This window comes from Mandrillus leucophaeus, unplaced genomic scaffold (assembly GCF_000951045.1).
Source record: "Mandrillus leucophaeus isolate KB7577 unplaced genomic scaffold, Mleu.le_1.0 Scaffold657, whole genome shotgun sequence".
Lineage (NCBI taxonomy): Eukaryota > Metazoa > Chordata > Mammalia > Primates > Cercopithecidae > Mandrillus > Mandrillus leucophaeus.
In genome coordinates this window covers 1,396,261-1,419,576 of record NW_012107108.1, presented here as the reverse complement: position 1 = coordinate 1,419,576, position 23,316 = coordinate 1,396,261, and the positions used below count along the sequence as shown (strand labels likewise).

General features: G+C 37.4%; 1 protein-coding gene across 1 annotated transcript in view; it reads right to left on the bottom strand.

The window, feature by feature from the left end:
• Positions 1 to 5,259: 5,259 nt before the first annotated feature.
• FRG1 (FSHD region gene 1) overlaps positions 5,260 to 23,316 on the bottom strand; it is a 22,739-nt gene continuing 4,682 nt past the window's right edge. The window contains exons 3-9 of the mRNA XM_012001297.1: positions 16,177 to 16,302; positions 15,327 to 15,384; positions 13,320 to 13,434; positions 10,932 to 11,036; positions 7,643 to 7,734; positions 6,539 to 6,649; positions 5,260 to 5,371 (exon numbers count right to left, since the gene is read on the bottom strand). Coding sequence (XP_011856687.1) covers positions 5,335 to 5,371; positions 6,539 to 6,649; positions 7,643 to 7,734; positions 10,932 to 11,036; positions 13,320 to 13,434; positions 15,327 to 15,384; positions 16,177 to 16,302 — 644 coding nt within the window. The 3' untranslated portion in view covers positions 5,260 to 5,334. The remainder of the gene's footprint in view (positions 5,372 to 6,538; positions 6,650 to 7,642; positions 7,735 to 10,931; positions 11,037 to 13,319; positions 13,435 to 15,326; positions 15,385 to 16,176; positions 16,303 to 23,316) is intronic.

Here is a 23,316-nt window from a genome sequence, read left to right as displayed (position 1 = left end):
AAAAATTAGCCGGGCGTGGTGGCGGCGCCTGTAGTCCCAGCTACTCTAGACGCCGAGGCAGGAGAAAGGCGTGAACCCTGGAGGTGGAGTTTGCAGTGAGCCGAGATCGCGCACTGCACTCCAGCCTGGGCGACAGAGCGAGACTAAGAAGAAAAAGAAAAAAAGAAGAAAAGAAACGAAAAAAGGAAAAAAAGATTGCTGCTTATTGACAATTCACCTAGCTACCCAGAAGCTTAGATGGAGATGTACTTGGAATTTAATGTTATTTTCATGGCTGCTAATACAACATCTACCCTTCAGCCTGTGGATCAAGGAGTGGATCAAGGAGTGGTTTTGACTTTCAGGTCTTAGTATTAAATAATAAATGCATTTTGTAAAGGTGTAGCTGTCACAGTGATTTCTTTGATGAATCTGGATAAACTTAATTGAAAACCTTTTGGAAAGGATTCACCGTTAATCCTTTCATGATATTTCAGCCTCCTCCCGTGAATCACAAATGTCCTTAATAGCAATCCTTAAATGCCATTAAGAACATTTGTGATTGATGGGAGGAGGCTGAAATATCAACATTAACAGGAGTTTGGAAGAAGTTGATTCCAGCCCTCCTGGATGACTTTGAGGGCTCAGGATGTCAGCGGAGGAAGTCCCTGCAGATGCGGTAGAAATCGCAAGACTAGAATTAGAATTAGAACCTTAAGATGAGATGAAATTGCTGTAAACTCATGATAAAACTTGAACAAATGGGGAGTTGCTTCTTATGGATGAGAAAAGAAAATATTTTCTTGAGATGGAACCTGCTCCAGGTGGAGATGCTATGAACATTGCTGAAATGAGAGCAAAGGATTTAGGATATTCCATAAACCTGGTTGAGAAAGCAGCAGCAGGGTTCGAGAGGGTTGACTCCAGTTTTGAAGGAAGTTCTACTGTGGATGAAATGCTGTCAAACAGCATCATATGCGACAGGGAAATCTTTTGTAAAAGGAACGAACTTCATTGTTTTATTTTAAGAAATTGACACGGCCAATTTCTTAAGAAATTGTTTTATTTTAAGAAATTGACACGGGCAACCTTCAGCAACTCCCACACTGATCAGCCAGCAGCCGTCAATACAGAGGCAAGATCCCCACCAGCAAAAACATTATGACTTGGTAAGGCTCAGATATTCATTAGTATTTTTTAGCAATTAGGTATTTTAAGTTATGTGCATACTTTTTAGACATGCTATTAATTACTAGTTAATAATTATTAGTCATTAGACGACAATATAGTTTAAGCATAACTTTTATAAGCACTGGGAAATAAAATGTTTGTGCGACTAACTTGATTGTAAGATTTGCCTTATTGCAGTGGTCTGGAACCAAACCCACACTATCTCTGAGGGGTGCCTGTAGGTTTTTGGTTGTTCTTTGTTTTGAGATGGGGTTTTGCTCTGTCGCCCAGGCCAGAGTGCAGTGGCGTGATCATAACACACTGCACCCTCAAACTGCTGGGTCAAGTGATTTTTCTACCACAGCCTCCGGAGTAGCTGGGACTACACACATGCAGCACTATGCCTGGCTATTTTTTTTAATCATTTTTTTTTTAGAGATGGGGTCTCACTATGTTGCCCCGCTGGTCTTGAACTCCTGGTCTCAAGCAACCCAGTCACTTCAACCTCCCAAAGTGCAGCCATTACAGGCTTGAGCCACGGCACCCAGCTTGTCTGCAGTTTTTAAAAGAAAAACGGCCAGGCGCGGTGGCTCACGCCTGTAATCCCAGCACTTTGGGAGGCTGAGGCAGATGGATCACGAGGTCAGGAGTTCGAGACCAGCCTGGCCAAGATGGTGAACCCAGTCTCTACTCACCCGGGCACAGTGGTGGGCACCTGTAGATCCAGCTACTCGGAAGCTGAGGCAGGAGAATCGCTTGAACCCAGGAGGCAGATGTTGCAGTGAGCCGAGATCATGCCACTGCACTCCAGCCTGGCAACAGAGCAAGGCTCCATCAGAAAAACAAAAAACAAAAAACAAAACAACAAAAAAACACCGTAATTTAAAAGATTAAAAGTTAAGGTAGATTTTTACAAATGTATGTCTACCATTATAGTATCATACAGAATGGTTTTACTGCCGTGAAGATTCTCTGTGCTCTGTGTTTCCTTGTCTTCCTTCCCCTTGGTTCATGGCAACCACTGATGTTTCTACTGTTCCCACAGTTTCACCGTTTCTGGAACGTCATATAATTGGAATCGAACAGTATGTAGACTTTTCGGATTGGCTTCTTCTCTTAGCAATATGCATTTAAGTTCCCTCCTTATATTGTTTTGTGGCTTGACAGATTATCTCCTGTTAGCAGTGAGTAATATCCTGTCACCATTATACTTTTGTTAAGACTCAGAACATACAATGTGAAGAGGAAACGTGAATGTGCTCTGTAAGCTTTGAGCGACAATGAAGGGTCAAGGTAGGTCCTGGTTGTCACAGGTGCGCTGTGTGAGGCAGGAAGCTGTGGTGGGGAGGCTGTGTGTGGGGAAAGGGACATATGGGAAGTCTGTACTCTCTGCTCTGTTTAGCTGTGAACCTACACTTCTCTAAAAATAAAATTAGTTAAAATTAAAAGCAAAAAATTAGAAAAATTAAAACATTACAATATGTCATATAGTTTTCAAATCGCAAGACAGAAAAAGATGTAATAAAATAAAGTATAGAAAACAACAAGGATAGGAATAAAACATCAGTGACAGAAGGCAGAAGACAGAAACGTGGAGCCAAACACATTAATTTATTTTAATCACTAGTTACATTCATTTATACTAATTTATATTAAACATATTCAAAGAAAAAGGCAACCAATGTAGACTGACCTCAAGATGATCCAGATGTTGGAATTAGTGTGGATTTTTAAAGTAGTTATTATAATTCTTACTAAAATCAAAACCCCAAAAACCCTTATAATAAATGGATAGGAAATCATAGCAGAGAAGAAAAACTACAATAACAAAGGCTCAAGTGGAAATTCTAGAAGTGAAAGTTTTCCAAGTTAAAAAATAATAATCAGTTGTCTTCAGGAGCAGCTTGGAGGTGGTAAACAGTCAATGAACCTAAAATACAATTGAAATTATTCAATCTGAAAAATGTGAGCAGTCATAGGTTGGAGTGTGGGAGCTTTTCCTTTGGTTAGTGCTTTTAGGTAATCTTGGTTTTGATATGATTACTAGGCTGATCTGTCAGGGGCTAAGCCAGAGTTTATCTTGGTTTCAGTAGTGCTTTAAACAAAACTCATAATAACCTTGTGTTCAAGATGGAAGAAGAGTGGACCAGATAACAATATTTCGATGCAGTCATTCTTAACCTCTGTTGCTCTCCCAGCGGTCTAGCTGGGGTTTGTATAAAGCAGAATGGGAGAAACAGGGATGGAGACCCCACTTACCCTCTCCATTTGTCCACTTGTCCTCCTTCACTAGTGGATAAAGTCCGCGGGAATAGGCAATGTATTATTTTAAATCTGTATCTTCTGTTGTCAAGATCTGTAATTAGTTCTGCTCGCTGGACTGGGGTCAGGAACCGAGGGAACATGAGGGTGAACGAGGTGACATGGAGTCCAAGAACACACTGTGCCTGCAAGCAGAATGTTTGTGCCAGGAAAATCAGTCAGCAGGCAGATGGTCTCAGATACCAAGTGGGAGGCAAGATTCAGTTTCGTGAAGGCGGTGATCCTCAATGTGTGCTTCTTATCACTTGCTTCGGAATGACCTGGAGTACTTGTTCACATGCAAATGTGGAGCCCAGTCCTAGACCTGCTAAGCCTGCATCTCCATGGATGGTCTCAGCAGTCGACATTGGAGACCTGCTAAGCCTGCGTCTCCATGGATGGGTCTCAGCAGTCGACATTGGAGACCTGCTAAGCCTGCATCTCCACGGATGGTCTGGGCAGTTGACACTGGAGACCTGCTAAGCCTGCGTCTCCACAGATGGGTCTCAGCAGTTGACATTGGAAACGTGCAGGTCCCTCGGAGACGCTTATGCAGATAAATTTGAACTGTTGTTTCAGGGTTAGGGAGCTGGCAAAAGCAAGGAATAGACCAAACCCTTGGGTGGGAAGGCTGCATAACCTTGGCACTATTAGCGTTCTGGGTGGAACAGGATTTTGCCACATGCTTCGCAGCATCCCTAGCCTCTACCCTCTAACACCGTATCCCAGATGTGAAAACCAAAAATGTCCCCTGGGAGGCAAAATAGTCACCAGTTGGGAACAGGAACCACCACTTTGCGGGATCAGAGTAGTTACTTTGTTCCCAATCCAAGGATCAGAACCCAAGATGAGACAAAGTGCAGCTATCGGAACTGGAGGGCCAAAATGGAGCTAGACCTACAACAAATGCTCCAAAAGCTCCTTTCTAGGCCTGATCCCGTGCCTCAGCTACCGAGCTTGTACAGATGCCATGTAACTCTAGATGTGGTGACTGATGGAACTGAAAGGCTAGAACTAGATAGGGTCTTTAAGGATAGGCCAGCACACAACGTGGACTTTTGACAACATCCAGATCCTTGAACCAACCTGAGGCAGAATTTCCCGTGACATCTGATCCACAGCCTGGATGTGGAGCACTCACTGGGATTAGATGCCACGGGAATATTGTGTTTAGGAACTCTGAAAGAGACAGGCTTCAACAAAGCAGACCTAAGCAACACTTAGCGTTTGAACTTCTTCAGCTTCCATTCCAGCCCACAAGGACAAAAGCATCCCATACATATCCACTGTGGCCAACCCGTCCTCAGTAGGGAGTTTCCCCAGCACTACTCTCCCCTCTGTTCTGAGCCTACTTGCTCTTTTGTAATGTTTCCACTTTCGGTCCCACTCCCTAACAGATGATTTGCCCTCTCCGCCCGGCCCCCTAGTTCTGACATTTGGACTGTCTGTGATCTGGGTAGTACTTCCGAGGCAGAATCAAAGCCTTGTTGATTGGATTGGGAATTTCTAACTTCCTATTAAAGGCACTGATCAGGCATCTATTGTATAAAGTAAAGTAAGATTATGATCCAGTAAGACAGATTCCACAAGCAGTGCAGGAAGAATTGGTTTCTAGTACACTGCATGCTTCAGAACAGGAAATCCAGAAAAAAATTCTGTGGTACATTAAGTGTGTACTATAGGTTTCATTTCCATGCGAAAAATTCTAGTTAGCTAAAAAGTACATCCATGAAGAATCTTGATTAAGCTTGTTTAATCCTGGTTAAACTAGTTACTAGTTAAACAATAATTTCACAACAACTCAAGAACTCTTTAAAAGCATTTCCTCTGAATATTTTATTCAGAAAAAAACACAAAAAGATAAAGCAGAAACAAAAATTCCAGTCATTTGCAGTATCTGTCGGCTTTCAATTTGGCTCTCCTGTTTAAGCAAAGAAAAGTAATAAAATTAATCTGTGTAAAGCATGCCATATATATTCAACTGCTGCTAAATATAAAAAGCTTTAAAACTGTGTGGTCAATTTTGGTTATTATATTACCACAACACTTATATTAAAATATGTATACTTTTAAATTTGGTTTCTATAAAAAATGGATTCTAATCTTGTAACAGTTATTTCCTAACAGTCAATAAACGTTGCCTAAGGGCTTTTTCAATCCACAATAGCAATTTTAATTATTCTGGAATTTAAGAGTGCTCTAAATTTCTATTCAACATGGTGAGAATGCTGTCATATTAGAAGTGATAAAAGTTACAGGACACAGAGCTTATTCCGTTTTAGAGTCCACATCCTGATTGTATTTTATATCCTCTTCTTGATTTCTTCCATCTAGATACGTATTCATTTGCTCAGCTGGAAAAAATTCTTAACATTATGTACTGACTTTAGGTATGAACTCTACCAGCTAGTTAACAGGAAATATGTAATTAAACATTGCCTTATCAAGAAATGTAAAAAAAGGTAAGAGTAACTTTGCAACATAGGACTTCAATGAGCGGCTGGTGATTATCAAAATCTGGCACTTAATTGATTTATACTTGGACACTCACAGATAAATGTCTCTGCCTGTTTTCCTACGTTGTAAATCTAGGACCTTACTTACCCACATCGGAAGAGTAATAAATATTAATAATGTGCTATGATAAACATCCTGCACTCTTCCAAATCTTACAATAAAACTGCTTCAATTTCACTTGTTTAGCTTTTAAATTTTTAGCTGATCTATTCTTATTTTAAGGAACCTGAACTACTCTAACAGAATCCACATAATTTTTACATTAGTCAAACTGTTTCTTTCTAACTCTGGTTCCAACAGTTATAAAAAGATAATAAATTTATGAAGTAGATACAGTCAAACCTGAATTTCTTAAAGTATATACTTAGAATCGGTTATAATTTTTAGATATTCTTTCTTGACAGTCTTTTCCCAAACTTATGATGTCCTCTCTAAGTAATATTGCCACATTCATAAATTAGAAATAAAGACAAAAATGTGAAAACTATAGTAATTTAAGAGAACATAGGTTTTCTACACGCCATTTCTATTGGCTACTGAAAATAGTGGAAATAAGTAAATAAAGAGCTACCTGTCCAGAAGCGTCTCATGCAAAAATCCATCTTTCCGAGCCTTTTTAAGAATTTTACTGTCTTCTTTACTTATTTTAAGTTTGTGGTCTTGGAAGCTCTGAAATTTCTTTCTGCAAAGAAAATGTCTTCATTGAAAAATACCTCAAACTCTGATTATACATATTTACTATTACATTTATAAATACTGTTAATTTCTTTTTCACTTATTAAAAAAGTCTAATTGTAGGCCAGGGGCAGTGGCTCATGCCTGCCATCCCAGCACTTTGGGAGGCCAAGGGAGGCAGATCACTTGAGGTCAGGAGTTTGATAACAGCCTGTTCAACATGGTGAAACCCCATCTCTACTAAAAATATAAAAATTAGCTGAGCATAGTGGCACGTGCCTGTAGTCCCAGTTACTCAGGAGGCTGAGGCAGGAGAATCACATGAACCTGGGAGGCGAAGGCTGCGATGAGCCGAGATCACGCCACTGCACTCCAGTCTGGGCAACAGAGCGAGACTCCTCTTGGGGAAGGGGGAAAAAAAAAGTCTAATTGTATTTTTTTAATAAGCTGGAGCTTCTCAACCACAAAGATGACCTCCATGACCCCTCAAAAGGAGGGCCGCTCATTGACTGGGAAGAACCACAAGGCCCCACTTCTATTAGGGCATGCCGGCTGGAGTCCTCCGTGTCCTGGTCATAGCACAGCCTTTGACTGGCATCACACCCGTTCTGTGAATGAACAGGGAGACAGACTAACCCACATGACGTTAGCTTTGAGAGCTGGTATGATGATTAGGAAAACTGAAGCCTTGAGAACAGCATTGAGCTCAGGGCTCTGTCCCAGAGGCTACATTGCGTTGCCTCTTCTTGTCCATCAGTTTTAATTTGATTTTGTCAGAGAGGGTCTTGCTCCGTCACCCAGGCTGGAATGCAGTGGTTATCAGAGCTCACTGCAGCCTTGGACTCCTGGGCTCAAACAATCCTCCTGTCTCAGCCTCCCGAGCAGCTTGGCCTACAGGCATGCACCACCATCCCCAACTAATTAGGTAATGTATTTTGAAAGCACTTTGAGAAGCACTTCACTGTCAAATCTGTAGGTCTAAAAGGAAAAGAACACATACACATAATTGATTTCACACTGTTTTACATTTCCTTTGTCTTCTTCTGGAATGTCATCTTTTTTCTTGGTTTCTCTTTCAGCACAGGATCTAATCTAGATATTGGAAAAGAGAATCCAATGGGTTATATGTTTATATTCCACCCTCCCCACTTTACGTATCACGTAAGAACATTCGAGATGATTTCTTATGCAGAAGGAAAAATTAACTGATCAGCTATATTCAGAAAAAGGCAGGTTTTGGCTATGTGTTTTTACTTCATATATATATATATATAATCTATATGAGTAACTGCTACCACGTGCTTCCTCCGCAGCCCTTGGGTCAGAAACACTACAGACAAAATTATTTCAAAAACATTTTACACATCAGATCCTGCTAGGCAATAAAGCAATCATTAACTAATTTAATTTTGTCCTCCAAGTGAATACACTAGGATCAAATTATCCCTAGTAGACAAGCGTTCATCTGATCAGATTGAAAGCTTAAGATTACTATTTTACGTCGCACAGACTATTACCAAATGTATTAAAACTTTTAACACTACACAACTTGTTTTTAATTAATTGGAACCCACCTCTTTTACTAACTTCTGATATCCTCCAAAGTTTGGATAGATATTTACTATCACATGTCGTAAGTTAACTGATCTGCATTCAACAATTAGGATCGCCCACAGAACAGGCAATTGGCAGAGGTAAGGACTCATGTCTCCTAAGGATCTCTGTGGCCAGAATCCAATTCCAGGACTGCTTAGAAAGTGATGACAAACAACGTGTTTGTGCCAATGACATCTTTGTGACAGTTTTGATTAGAGGGTCCCAGAAGACCTGAAAACATTCCCTGCTAGGGCCTGTAACACAATGCTGCCTTTAGTAAGAGGGATCTGTGCTCTGGTAGATAAGGCAAAGTCATAAAGGTGAATGGCTGACAGAGATTAGCAGAGCCTGCAATTAAATGGTAAAGGAAAAGAGTCCTAAATAATCACTGTTCAGAGCTTCCAGGTACTTGACTAACCAGAGACCCAGAGAACTCTGCATTTCATCTGAAAACTGCTTTAAATAGTGAAACACACAATCTTTGTATAAGTATCTTTGTCTCTTTGTATAAGTGCAAAGCACTGCACATATATTCGCAATTGTTGCCTTCAATAACACTTTTGTGATATCCAGATGAAAAATAAATATGATACAATAAAATATAAATAAATAAAATTAAAGGTAATTCACAAACCCATCTGCATTTCCCCAATGACCTGTTCCCTGAGAAGCAATGCGCTATGAAATATTGAGTGGCTTAGGAGTCAGCTGGGCCTGGCTACACATCCTGTCTTTACCATACCCTGAAATCACTATGTGATTTCCATGAACTGACTGACAAAAATTACGAGGATGTAAGGAGGGTCTGAGGCTGTCTTCCTGTCTGTAAGGCTGAGCTCACATCCACGTCACAGGAGCCTGATGGAGATTCGAGACTACAACACATGTGCCGGGTACATGCAATGAAAAAACATAACTAACATTTCACTTCTCTAACAATAATACCTACATTTTAGATTGAAATTGTTTGAGCTTTAGATTTGAAATTATTTGAAATCAAGACTATTGTAAAAAGAAATCAAACATATGACCGGAAATCTAACATGAAGCACGTACAGACATTTGACAGACGCTTTTAAATTACACTGGTAGTAGAGAAAAATGTAACATAAATTTTTATGCTCTAATTATAAGAACAAAAGGCATTTTAGAAAAGGCATTTCCCCCATCTCTTAGAGCCTTCCACTCCGGCCCCCACAATGCGTCACAGAGCAAATCTGGGTCAGACTGGATGCAACCTGTGATTCCCGACAGAGACAGACAAAGCAAGGTTCCGGACGCTCACTACCGGGAAGGAATGCCAAGGAACAGAAAAACCATGTGTCAAGAAGGAGGGAGTTATTCTTTAGATACATATATGCTTATCATTAAAGATCACTGGCTTTTGCTGAGTCTAAAAAATTAAGCCTTAAATGTTTTCATCAAATTCCAGCTAACTACCTGATTTATCTAGGTTATACTAACAGTATTATTTAGAATTTCACCTTGATATGAAGATGTCTGTGTAACTTTTACAATGATATAAAACAAAGAGTAGGATTAGGGAGGAAACAGGCCAGTGCCTGGTGCAATGGATAACGTATCTGACTACAGATGAGGGAATTTAGCCTGGAATAAGGAACTTTTATTTCCAGCTTAGTGACACATACAAATTGTAAAAATAAAATAAAAATCATGTTTTATGTGATTCATGTTTTTCCTAATGCAAAGAAGACTGGTACTATTAATAAAAATATTTTTAAAATGTGAGGGCTAAAGCCCCAGAGGTTCTGCTATGATTTTTTATGTTTCAGAGTGATTTTCATCACGGAAGCTCAAGCATTACGTAAATACAAATGCATATACCCCTGACCTGGTAATTCTGCTTCTGGAAATTTATCTTCAGGTCCACCCGCACATCTACAAGTGGATGCATATTCAATGTTTTGTACTGCAGCACTGTGTATATGAGCAAAAGACTGGAAACAGCCTACATTTCCATCTATAAGAGACTAAACAAATTAAGGTACATCCCTAAAATGAATATTATGTGGCTGTTAAAAAAGAGAGAGAAAGAAAAGAAAAGCAAGAAAAAGAGAAAACTTTCTACATTCAAACTAATAGTAGAAAACTCTCCAAGATACAATTTTAAGGAAAAAAAAATTAAAGTCTAGAAGACTATAGAGGAGGCAAGCTTTAGTGTAAAACAGTTGAAAATTATAAACATATTCATGTGTTTATAAAGAAATTTTAGGAGGCTATAAAAAAACAAAACAAAGGGAAAGAGATAGGAACCGGAGCTGGGACACAGGCGAGTAAGACGAATGGCAGGCAGACGTCTTCATAGGCTTTTATTTAAAAATGTTGAACCACGTGTACATATTATCTCTTTTAAAAATTAGACTTTAAAATACAAGCAAGAAAACAAGAAAACGAAAGCCTAAAAAGATCATGCAGAACTACTCAAAAAAAGATAGTAATCCATGGAGATAACGGCAAGGTAGCTCCTAGATGCACTGATTTCTCTATCACATTGTATAAACAAGCCACCAATTATGGGATTTATAATAAAAAATGAGTCCATGTGAAACACCACATTATAAAAAGCTATTAACTAAATCTTTAAAGTGACAGTAAATGATGATTTAACATTTTAAAGAGATAGTCACATTGCATGTGTGAATGTGGTCATCTGTATAAAATGTCATAATTACCTTGATCATTTCTTCTTCTCCTGCTGTCTTACTTTTTGCTTCTATGTCCCCAGCTTCATTGCATCTAATAAAGCAGCTATTTGAAGCCAATAAAGCCATTTTCCCCTAAGTGAAACAAAATAACAAAATAGAGAGTCATGAGGATACTTCTTGTAGAAGAAACGTTGTGTTTAGACTGAATTAATTTTTCCTCCCTGATTTAAAAATCACAGAGAAGAACTTAGAGAAAACCTGAAAAATGTAATACAAGAACATGCAGAAAAGGAAACCAAAATCACCTATTATTTTACTATTCCAATATTACCACAATAAACATTCTTAGTGTATCTTCCTAGTAGGACTAAATTCTAATTAGATGAAGTAGGATTGCTTCCTTTCTAAAACATCTACGGTGATATAACTGATTTAGTTCAGTTTGAAAAATTAACTTTAAAGAACATAATTATGAATGCACACTTTATTCAAATACTAGCATTTTAAGTAAAATTTATTTTCCTCACAATTAGAAAACACGAAAAGGCATATACAATGCCTTTGGTGTTTTGAATTTAAGAATCACTGTCTGAGGGACTTTTGTGTGTGAAAATAAATATTTACATGCTTTTTTAGTTGTTTAATGTTTGATGTATTATACTGCTTTCTATTAAACAAAACCTTAAAAACTGATCTTCTTGTGTATCCAAATCTGGGTTATAAATTTGGTTAGCTTGATTCCCTTAACAAATATAATGTTTATTTATAACTTGTATTTGGTTGATTCTTTTGGAAAACTTGGAATACCATAACATTTAGACAAAATATTTACAAATACAATGATTATAAAAATATGTATATATTTAATATAAATATATATAAAAATATATAAAATATGTGATATAACGTATATCACATCCAGTTAAAAAGTGCTGATAACATGGATTTAATTTCTTGGTCAAGGTCGCAAGGGCTGGTGGTCTCTCATCTGGATGGCGCCTGCTGAGCCCTGGAACATGCTGCTGTGGTCCAAGGCGATTTAAACCTGTGCCGCAGAGTATTCACCTGAGTCTTTTTGCAATAGAGTTTTAAGACCCTCTTTCATTTAAATTTTTGAAACTTAGTGTCCTTCCTAAAAATAAAATGAAATGAACTTTCCTAAAGTGTTGTATTATTAGAACTATCTGGCTCATCATCCTGGCCTTACGATATATTGGCTTTTTCTACTGGTGTAACTTTTATTAGAAGTATCTCATCATAACTAGTAGGATCATCTCAAAGGGGTTGCAACACATTAGTGGGTCATGAAATCAATGTAGTGGTTCCTGAATGGTATTGTGGGGGGAAAGAAAAGGGAATACACACAGACACACAGAGGAAGGGGTAAAAGAGAATAAGAAATATCAAGCTGCATAACACATGAACAAGTAAGTATTGTTAAGTACAACTCTTGCTTCAGTTATACATATGTGTGTGCTGGGGTGCGATGTAAAAATGCATTTCTCAATGGGTTGGGTCAAAATAGTTTTCAAGTCACTGACTTAAGATTTTATCCCAGGGGATGAGGAAATTAGTCTAAGTGATTACCTCTTTCTGGGGGGGATGTCTGTTTAATTTGTCGTCTTAGAAAACACTGCTGAGTTCCTGTTTTCAGTTCCTGATTGTATACCACCAAAGCGCTACTCAAAGGCTGAGCTTATCTTCCACTTGCTTGTGCCCACTGGTCCTTACTGGTTTTGATATAGTTACCTACTTTTTAAAGACTGTTTAGCACTCACATACTTTTGTTCAATCTTTACTTCTCACACAAACAGAGAAAGGAAATTATGTATTCTGTACCAACAAAGATTTAACAAAACATCCATATACTACAACTGTCTACTTACTAAAATTAAGAATTAGTATATTATCTTTTTTCTCCTTTTATATTAAAACTATCTTTTCGTACACTATTTGAAGCTTATGAACTGAAAGTCCTTTAGAGATAATTTACTTCAATGAACTATTATTATTTATTTTATGCACAAACTGTCACAACTTGGTCTTAGCTTGCTCCACTGTTCGCTTACAGTCTCTAATGTTTCTGAAAGCATCCATGATTTCTGCTACAAAGAAGATACTTAGGAACTATTCTGTTTTCCTACTCTGAGACCTAAAATTGACTGGTTCTTTAACGGAAATGAGATCCGTATCTAGGCAGTAGGGTATAGAGAAGTAATTGTGGGCAAAAGTACTAATGCTGTTTTTGTTGCACTATATTTTGAGATCTCTTTAAGGCTCTATGTTCTTATTGATTGATTCCAATTTAATGTATTATACTATTGCATCCTACTTTTTCTTTTTAAATATATTATGATTGTTACAGACTTTCTGTTATATTGACAGGAAGTTTTTATAAACAATAACAGCACTTACATTTTGAAAGACTGGTTCCCATTGTTCTCTTGGTCCGATTGCATCTGAACGCCCAACAACAAGCCCATCTGAATTGATACCAAGATACTTTCCATAGCCAGATTTCAGGGCAATTCTGTACATTAATAAGATAGATAAAAGTTAAAAACTGAGAGGAAATTAATTACAGAACATCAAAACAGGACATGTGCATATGTGTGGGTGTGTACATATCTAAACTTTCAGGCTGGATACATTCCAAGTGTTCAAAAGCTGCATGTGGCTGAGTGGTGACTCACTCTGTAATCTCTGTGCTTTGGGAAGCCAATGGGAGAACTGCCTGAGGCAAGAAGTTCAAGATCAGCCTGAACAACACAGTGAGACCCCACCTCTACAAAAAATTTAAAAAATTAGCTGGGCATGCTGGCGTGCACAGCTACTGGGGAGGCTGACACAGGAGGGTTGCTTGAGTCCAGAAATTTGAGGTTATAGTGAGCTATGACCACACCACTGCACTCTCATCTGGGTGACAGAGTGAGACTCTGTGCCTTAAAAAAAAAAAAGCTACATGTGACTAGTTGCTGCCATATTAGAGAGCGCAGTTTTAAATTTACAGTCTTGTATTTTGCTTTTTTAATATAAACATTGTACTTATATATTACATAACAAATATTTTCCAAATTCATCATTCTTCAATTATACTTCTTTAGTTATAAAGTTTAATAATAAATTATTAAAACTTACTTTTTCTGTTATTACAAATAGTTCTATTTACATCTATTCTGTACATAAAACTGATTTATCCTCAGAAAAAATTCCTAGAAATAACTGGATCGAAGAGTATAAACTACAAAGTTCTTATGTCATCAAACTGTTTTCCAGAAAATGCTGTTTCAATTTACATTCTTACTTCAAATTAAAAGAGTATGTTTTGTATCACGGATTTTTTTTAAAACATTATGACTTTAAAAAAATACTTGAAAACCTGATATGGAAAAAACAGTATCCTATTAATTTGCATTTTAGTATTTAACTAGAATAACAATTGTTTTTCTTTTCCTTTCCTTTTTAGTTTTTAGATTATCTGGTTATGTCCCTTGTCCATTTTTCCACTGAGATCTGATTGTTTGCAGTTTTTCTACTGGGGTCATCAGGGCCATGAATTCTGTACAAGATACATATGAAGAGTAAGAACCCACTGTCTATTAAGATTGTTGCAAATATTTTCCTCATTTGTCAGTTAATTTTCTTTACAATCCTTTTTTTTTCTATAATTGTAAAGCAGTTTAAAACTATTGAATTTTTTCTTCCTCTGCTTTTATTCTTTATCTTTCACCACACTTACCAGACTTTCAAAGAAAGTATAAAAATAATCATCTTAATGTGATTTTTTAAAATTCTGATTTCTTTTACCTTACCGAGACTCTCCTGGGATGCCAGAACTGACTTTTACTCCTTTATACATTAATGATTATATAACAGAAATTATTATCATATTGATGTAACCAATTACTAAAATATGCAAATTCACTTTCAGTATCTTCTACCCAAAGAATCATTCTATACTTCTGCACAAGGTGAGAATAACAAAGGTTACTTTATAAAATGACTGTAAAAATAGTGAGTAAAAATATTCTTCTGGTCACTATGATCTGTAACATTCTCTGCTGGTTTCAACAATACTCCTTTTTTCAGTCTTCCTGTTTGTCTTTGTACTTCCCTACAGTGAGCTTAACTATCATAGCAACAGTGAACCAGGTTTTGTACTGTTTGATTTTTTAATCTATCTTATTTGGTGTGTGAAATTATTAATCTTCATTTTTTTACATATTTTTTTTTCCAGCCTAGCATTATATATTGACAGGAAATCCACTAAAAGTAGATCACAAAATCTACTTTTCAAAAAAGCTATTTTGTTTTTTATATCAAAATTACTCTGTGGGCTTAAGATAGACACTAAAATTTTTAATGAATACAATTAAATTTTTAAAATAACTGGTTACTAATTATATTACAACATAAGCTCACCTGGAATCAGATAATTTGACAGCCGTCAACTGCTCTGGGGGACTAGGGCCCTCATCAACTATTGGAGAAAAAACATTTGAAAATAAATTTGACATTTGCTATAAAGATATCATTTTGCTTTAAAAAATATGGCTATTTTCTTCTGCAATTAAATGTAAGAATATTCAGATATGCTGATGTCACTGTAATACTGCATCTTTGGAATCAAGATCTATTTTACCTTCTTTTAACTACAGGGCTAATTTTACATATGGAGTAGGACAGGCTAACATAATGCTTATTTAATAACTTCTGAGATATCTTCTCACTATGTTTTAAAATACAGTCATAAATAAGCACTTATTTAGAAAACTAAACGCTTTCATTTATTCAAGGGATAGCCTTGCTGACCAAATGATACTGCTTTTTATCTTCTAATTACTTCGTATCTCATTAGTGCTTCCTCCAATGGGCTAAAGAAAATGAGGAAACTTCAAATTGTTACCCACACCCAGGTTAGTTTTGGCAATAGGTCTGACTAAAAAAGAAATTCAAACATTTTGACTCAAGTAGGTTTTCTTTTTTCTTTTCACTTACTATTTTAATTATTCATGTTGTTTTGATTTCCAAAGATACTCTTCTGGAACTATACAGAACGTTTTCAAATGCTTGTATTAGAAAGAGGGACTTGCCAATGGCTAGTAAATATTAAGGAAGAAAAAAAAAGGAAGAGTCAAATGCAATGGAAAATTTGGAAAATTTTGGAAAAATTTCCTTTGGAAAATGTCTGAAACTAGTTAGAGTTTGGCCTAAGCGAATGAATGTCCTAAAACCTACACTTGTGGCAGCCTCTTCCCTTCCAGACACAAACCTTCTTTGTGTGGCGCTCCCAAGGTAAAAAGGCCATTGTCGAGTGCGTGTATATAGGTTCCCTTATCCATTTCAATGGCTATGGTTCCTGAAATTTCACCAAAGTTTGTTACTGTCCACCAGATTCCTAAAAAATAAAATCAATATTTAAACTTTGTATCTTAGTTTTGACACAGAGTTCTTTTTGTGTTATTATAACTTAGTTTTAAAACCTTTTTGTTTTGCAGTTGTAAGAAATAATACAAAGATCTCACATATCCCTTACTCACTTTGTCTCAATGATGACATCTCGCATAAGTATCATACTGTCAGAATCAGGAAATTGACATTGGTATAATCCATGAACCTTATTCAGATTTCACCAGTTTTACATGTACTTGTTTGCATTATGTGCACAGATTCATGAGACTACCAGTACAGTCAGGAATAGGTTTTTAAAATACAAAATAGCAACATACAGCCAGGCATGGGGGTGCATGCCTGTAATCCCAGCTACTCGGGGAGCTGGGGAAAGAGGATCACTTGAGCCCAGGAGTTCAAGGTTATAGTGAGCTATGATCTCATCACCGCACTCTAGCCTGAGTGACAGAGCAAGGTCCTGTCTCAAAAAAAGACCAAAACAAAACAAAAGGCAACATGTGAAGGTACAAAGTGATACACAGAGAACGGTCTCTCTCATGATAGACCCCAGCCATCTATTCATGCCTGCTTTCCAGAGGCAATGCCCATCATAACATTTCTTAGAAATGCCCCTACAGGAAGACTTTCTAGCACAGTAATCTTTTTTTTTTTTGAGACGGAGTCTTGCTCTGTTGCCCAGGCTGGAGTGCAGTGGCACAATCTCGGCTCACTGCGACCTCCGCCTCCCAGGTTCAAACAATTCTCTGCCTCAGCTTCCCGAGTAGCTGGGGCTACAGGTACCCGCCACCATGCCTGGATAATTTTTCTGTATTTTTAGTAGAGATGGAGTTTCCCCATCTCGGCCAGGCTGGTCTTGAACTCCTGACCTCGTGATCCACCTGCCTCGGCCTCCCAAAGTGCTAGAATTACAGGTGTCAGCCACTGCGCCTGGCCAGTTATCTTAACTATGATTTTAGATTGAAAGCAAAATGAGCAGAATCTATGTCTATGTATACTAATTTCCAATTTGCCAACAGAAATGTTAGACCCTAGGAACAATCAGTCAAGCAGTTGTTATAAAAGTTTATATCTTAATGTTAAAAAACATCCTCAAACCCCCTCCTAAATTGTACTTTAGCTACAGCAGAAATAAGTCAATCATTAACTGGATATGACATATTAAGGAATTCTTGTTCATTTTATAAGGTCTGATAATGACAGTATAATGTATAAAAGAACAAAACAGATGATGAGAGAAAGACATACCATGTTAAGAAATGCACATTTACATACTTATGGGTAAAATGACATATCACCTGTGATTTTACTTAAAATTTCCAGGAAAAACTGTGTGTGTGGGTGTGTGCGTAAATGAAATGAGATTGGCAAAATACTGACAATGCTGGGCCCTGGGCACATGGGGGACTCATACTCTTCTATGTATGGATTAGTTTGGATATTTCCATAATAAAAAGGTTTTAAAGATTCAGTTAATTCCACTGCACAAAATTTTCTATTCAACTAAACATTTCATGCTTTTCATAACAAATTTTAAAATACATAAAATTTTAGCTAAAATGAAGTTGGACCCTTACCTAGCACCAAATACAAAAAGTAACTTAAAATAGACCAAAGACCTAAATGTAAGAGCTGAAGTTAGAAACCTTTTAGAAGAAAATGGGAAAAGCTTCATGACCATGAATTTGGCAATTATTTCTTTCACAGAACATCAAAGGCACAGGAACAAAAGAAAACATAGACAAACTGGACTTCATCAGAATTAAAACTTTTCGTGCATCAAGAATCACTGTCAACAGAGTAAAAGGCAACCCAGAGAATGGAGAAAATATTTGTAAACTGCATACGTTATAAGGAATTAATATCCAGAGTATATGGAGAACTTCAAAAAGACAAACATCACAATTCAAAACTGGGCAAAGGATGTACACAGACATTGTTCCAAACGTGATATACAAATGGCCAATGAGCACTTGAAAAGATGATCAGCATCGCTAGTCACCAGGGAAATGTAAATCAAAACCACAATAAAATACCACTTCACACCCATGAGAATCGCTAGTATCAAAAAAACCAAAAAAACAAAAACAAAAACCAAGAAAACCAGAAAAACAAATGTTGGGCAGGATGTGGAGAAACTGAAACCCGATGCAATGCTGGTGGGAAGGTAAAACGGTGCATGTATTTAAATGCCACTGAAGTGTACACTTAAAAATAGAAAAACTGGCAAATCTTATATTCTGTATATTTTACCTCCACACACACACAAAACCAATGGAGAAAAAGAAAATCAAAATTAAAATTTCAGTCAAAGATGATTAGAAAGCAGTAAAACTAACGAGCAATTTAGATGCCTGAGTTGTCTTATAGCTACAATTGTTTTCAATAAAAGAAATAATGCTTTATTCAGAATCATTACGAACAGTGTTATGATTAGCAGGTCTTTCTTATAAATGTAATAGTTAATGATTATAAGTTCATTTTATTTATTTTGTATGTTCTATGCCACGTTGATCAAGTACACTTAATATTAAATAAAATCATTTAAATATAGTATCTCATTAATGTTTTGCAAATGAAGAAGAAATTTCTGGCAGACAAGCTCCTCAAAATTTTCACACTCTGTTCAAGTAGGGAAATGATACAGTAACATTACTTATAATATTGTGAACTGAAAAAGAAATTACTTTGAGTAGATGCCAGTATTTTTTCTCAATGGGATTTCAAAGAATAAGAAAGCTAAACATAGTATCATCAAGAATTAAATGTGAGCTGTTCTGCTTATTTTCTGCAAGTGGCCTACATTCAACCCTCGGAAGTACGCTTGTACGTTTAACGACTAAAGTAACATAACATAATACTCATCAGTGCCACTCTGGGGGTTTCAGCTGTGAAAGAGCAGTGGACCCTCAGAACAGTGGGCATGGAAGTTGCCTGTCCCTACATCAGGTCACAGCTCAAGCTCCTGTCTCTACGTCAGGTTACAGCTCAAGCTGTGTATATGCTGCAGACGCCTAAGCTGAATTTGAGAATCCGCTCTAAAACATTACTTGCTATTTAGACACAGGCCTGAAGTTATTTCCTTTTAAACCTTAGGCAGATGGTCAAATACCCCTGCTGTGCTGTCTCACAATGCGTAACAAAGCTTTTCGCATATTTTCACATAGTTTAGGATGTTTACATGTCTGGCATGCCTGTAATCCCAGCGCTTTGGGAGGCGGAAGCAGGAGAATCACTTAAGCCCAGGAGTTCAATATCAGCCTAGGCAACAAAAGGACATCCCCATCTCTACAAAAAAATTAAGAAATCAGCGATTGTGGTGGTACAAGCCTGTGGTCCCAGATACTCAGGAGTCTGCGGTGAGAGGACTGCGTAAGCCTGTGAGGTCGAGGGTGCACTGAGCCATGATCACGTCACTGCACTCCAGCCTGAGCAACAAAGCAAGAGCCTGTCTCAAAAAAGCACCAAAAACAAACAAACAAACAAACAAACAAAGGCTCGATGCACCAGTGTCATGGCTGATGAGACATGACCAGGGCACCCTCAACTCCAGCATCAAGGCCGTGTGACAGCTCCCCTCACCTTCTGACTAATCCAGGGCTTCTGTGCTGAGGGCCCCCTTAAATCTCTACCTTCATTATGTGCTCGGCACAAACGAATGATGTATCTTAGATTTGGAAATGGAATTTTCTTCCCCAATCTCACTGTAGTCTAAGTACCCTTCACAGACCTTCTATTAACCCATAGCTTACTTAGCTTTAGTTTCTGGGTAAATAAAATATATGTGTTTTGCAAACTACGATGTTGTAAGTCCAGTTGCTTCTTAATCTAGCAGAGCTCAGTGAAACTCTTTGCTTACAGACATGCTCGTTTTTATTAATGTCATACTTGGTTTTCTCCACGTGAAAGACAGAATTTCTTTCATCCTATTTACTAATCCCTTCAGATCCTTGTGAGGAACCAACAGAACAACTTTAAAAAATTAAAGGGGTTTCTTTCCCTTCACAAATAGGCACATGCTTATTTACATGTTAAGTTTAGAAAAATCCACAATGCAAAAGAAGGTGGAAGGACAAAGAAAAAAAGACGCAGAAAGACTTCCTCTTCCAGCCAAGATGGACTTGCCCTCCCACCAAGACCAACGAGAAAAGTGAAACTGGATAGAACATTTGAGAAAACTGTTTTCGGGGATTGGAACACAGGCAGAACAGGACTGTGATATCTGAGAACAGGAAAACACAGGAGGCAAATCTCACACACACTTCTGTTTTCTGCCCAATGGCAGTTTCTTGACCACACGGAGAGGTAGAGACCTCCAAGAATGAGGCAATGTCACTGAGCTGAGAATCTTGCAGTGCTAAAATGTTGGGAGTTTATAGAATAAGGTACTGGAGAAGAGGGAACTACACAGAGGTGAGGCCTCAAAAGAGTATGCAAAAGTTCTCTGCACGTCTGTGGCCAAGGGCTGGGGGGAGCGCATGCAGAAGGCAGGCTCCACAAGGCCTCTGCAGAGCGGCTGGCACTGCTGAGGGCTGACTGGAGACACCAGAGATCACACAAATTTGGGACACAGCAGAGTGGAGAGAACTCACCAAGTACATGAAGCACATGTTGTTGAGGCCCATGAGGATGGACCTTTCCTAGAGTAAGAGTCACAGTCTAAGTCTACAGGCAAAACCCTAATAAATAAGTACAAACAAACAAAGCTCCAGGCTTGACAGAAGCAAAAGGGTGATCAAATAATTTAATTAGGCATCAAGACATTTAACAGAAATAAAGGTTAAAATATTACGAAAATGAAAGACTGAATTTATAAGGAAGACTTAATTCTAAATGTGTACACATGAGAGCTTCAAAATACTTTAAGCAAAAACTGCTCAAGTAGACAGATCTAGAATTACAGTTGGAGATTTTAACATAATTTTCAATACATTGTAGGATTAGTAAAAAGTCAGTAAGGACACAGAAGATGTGGCTAGTCATGGGATTACCGACATCTAAAGAACACTGAACTGGCCAGGCACCGTGGCTCATGCCTGTAATCCTACAACTTTGGGAGGCCAAGGCAGGTGGATCACCTGAGATCAGGAGTTAGAGACTAGCTTGGCCAACGTGGTAAAACCCCGTCTCTATTAAAAATATAAAAAGAATTAGCCTGGCCTGGTGGCAGGTGCCTATAATTCCAGCTACTCTGGAGGCTGAGGTAGGAGAATCACTTGGACCTGGGAGGCGGAGGTTGCAGTGGGCTGAGATTGCACCACGGCACTCCAGCCTGCTGGACAACAGAGCGAGACTCCATTTCCAAAAAAAAAAAACCCCTGAACCAACATGTGCAGAATACACATTCTTTTCAAGTGCACGTGGAAATTTACTAAGAAAGTATGTTCTCCAACCATACTATGAATGAATTAGAAAGCAGCAACAATAACGTATCTATAATATCTCCATGTAGTAGAAATTAAAAACAATACACTTTTAAATAACTCATGGGTCCATGAAAAGAAATATCACAAGGAAAACTACATAATATTTTGAATGGAATGAAAATGAAAACAAAATGTGTTGACTATTAACTAAAACTAAAGTGGAATGAAGAGCTCTAACTCCCTTCTTAAGAAGCTATAAAACAAGAGCAAAGTAAACTGAAAATAAGTTAAACGGACGGAAAAAAAAAGATTGAAAATAAATGAAATAGAAAATGAAAAAAAGAGAAAATAAGTAATACAGAAACAAGCTTGTCCAACCTGAGGGCTGCATGTGGTCCAGGCCAGCTCTGAATGCAGCCCAACACAAATTCATAAACTTTCTTGAAACATTATGAGATTTTTTTGCCTTTTTTTTTTTTTTTTTTTTCATCGGCTTATCGCTAGTGTGTTTTACGTGTGGCCCAAGACAATTCTTCTTCTTCCATTGGGGCCCAGGGGAGCCAAAAGACTGAATACCCCTGTACTGAAAGATCATTAATGATCTAAAATAAATGATCTTATAAAGATAAACAAATTGATAAACCTGCAGCTAGACTGACTGATCCAGGAAAAAAATAGCAAAAACATAAATTACCAATATGAAGAGACTGAAATACAGATTAGATTCTACAGACATTAAAAGGATATTAAAGGAGTATTCTGAACAATTTTCTGCCAATAAATCCAACAACTTAGATGAAATGAAATTTTCTTAAAAGACACAAATTACCAAAACTGACACAACAGAAGAATCTAAAAATATCTCTTAAAAATTTTTAATTTTCCTACAAAAAACTAAAACCAAACCAAATAAAACCCTCTAGGTTCAGACGACTTCACTGGTGAATTCTATCAAACACGTAAAGAAGAAATCATACCCATCTTACATAGGTATTTCCAAAAACAGGGAAGGAGAGAGCACTTCTCATCTCATTTTATGACACCCAATATCACCTTGACACCAAAATCAAAAAAAGACATTACAAGAAAAGGAAACAGAAGTCCAATATCTCCCATCAACACCAATATAGAAAGCTTAAAAAAAAAATCATATCTAGCAAAATCCCAAAGGACAAGGCACCACAACCACGTGGGGTTTACCCCAGGGATGTAAAGTTGGTTTAAAAGTTGAAAATGAAACCAATGTAATTCATTGGCAGAAAGAAGAAAGCTGTATAATCATCTCAACAGATACAGACAGAGGCATTTGACAGCATTAAACACCGTTATGATAAAAACTCCCAAGAATCAAAGTTTAAAAAGAATGTCCTCATTTTGCTAAAGGTTTTCTCTGCAGATCCTACAGACATCATACCATATGGTGGACTACTGAAAGCTTTCTGCCTAATCTTGGGAACAACGCAATTATGCCCAATCTCATGACTTCTGTTCAACACTATGGAAGTCCTGGACAGTATATAATAAACTAGTAAAAAGAAAGACAAGACATAAGGATTAGAAAGAAAGAGGTAAAATGATAGTCACAGGAAACATTGCAAATTTCTTAGTTTTCTTTCTTTTTTTTTTTTTTTTTTTTT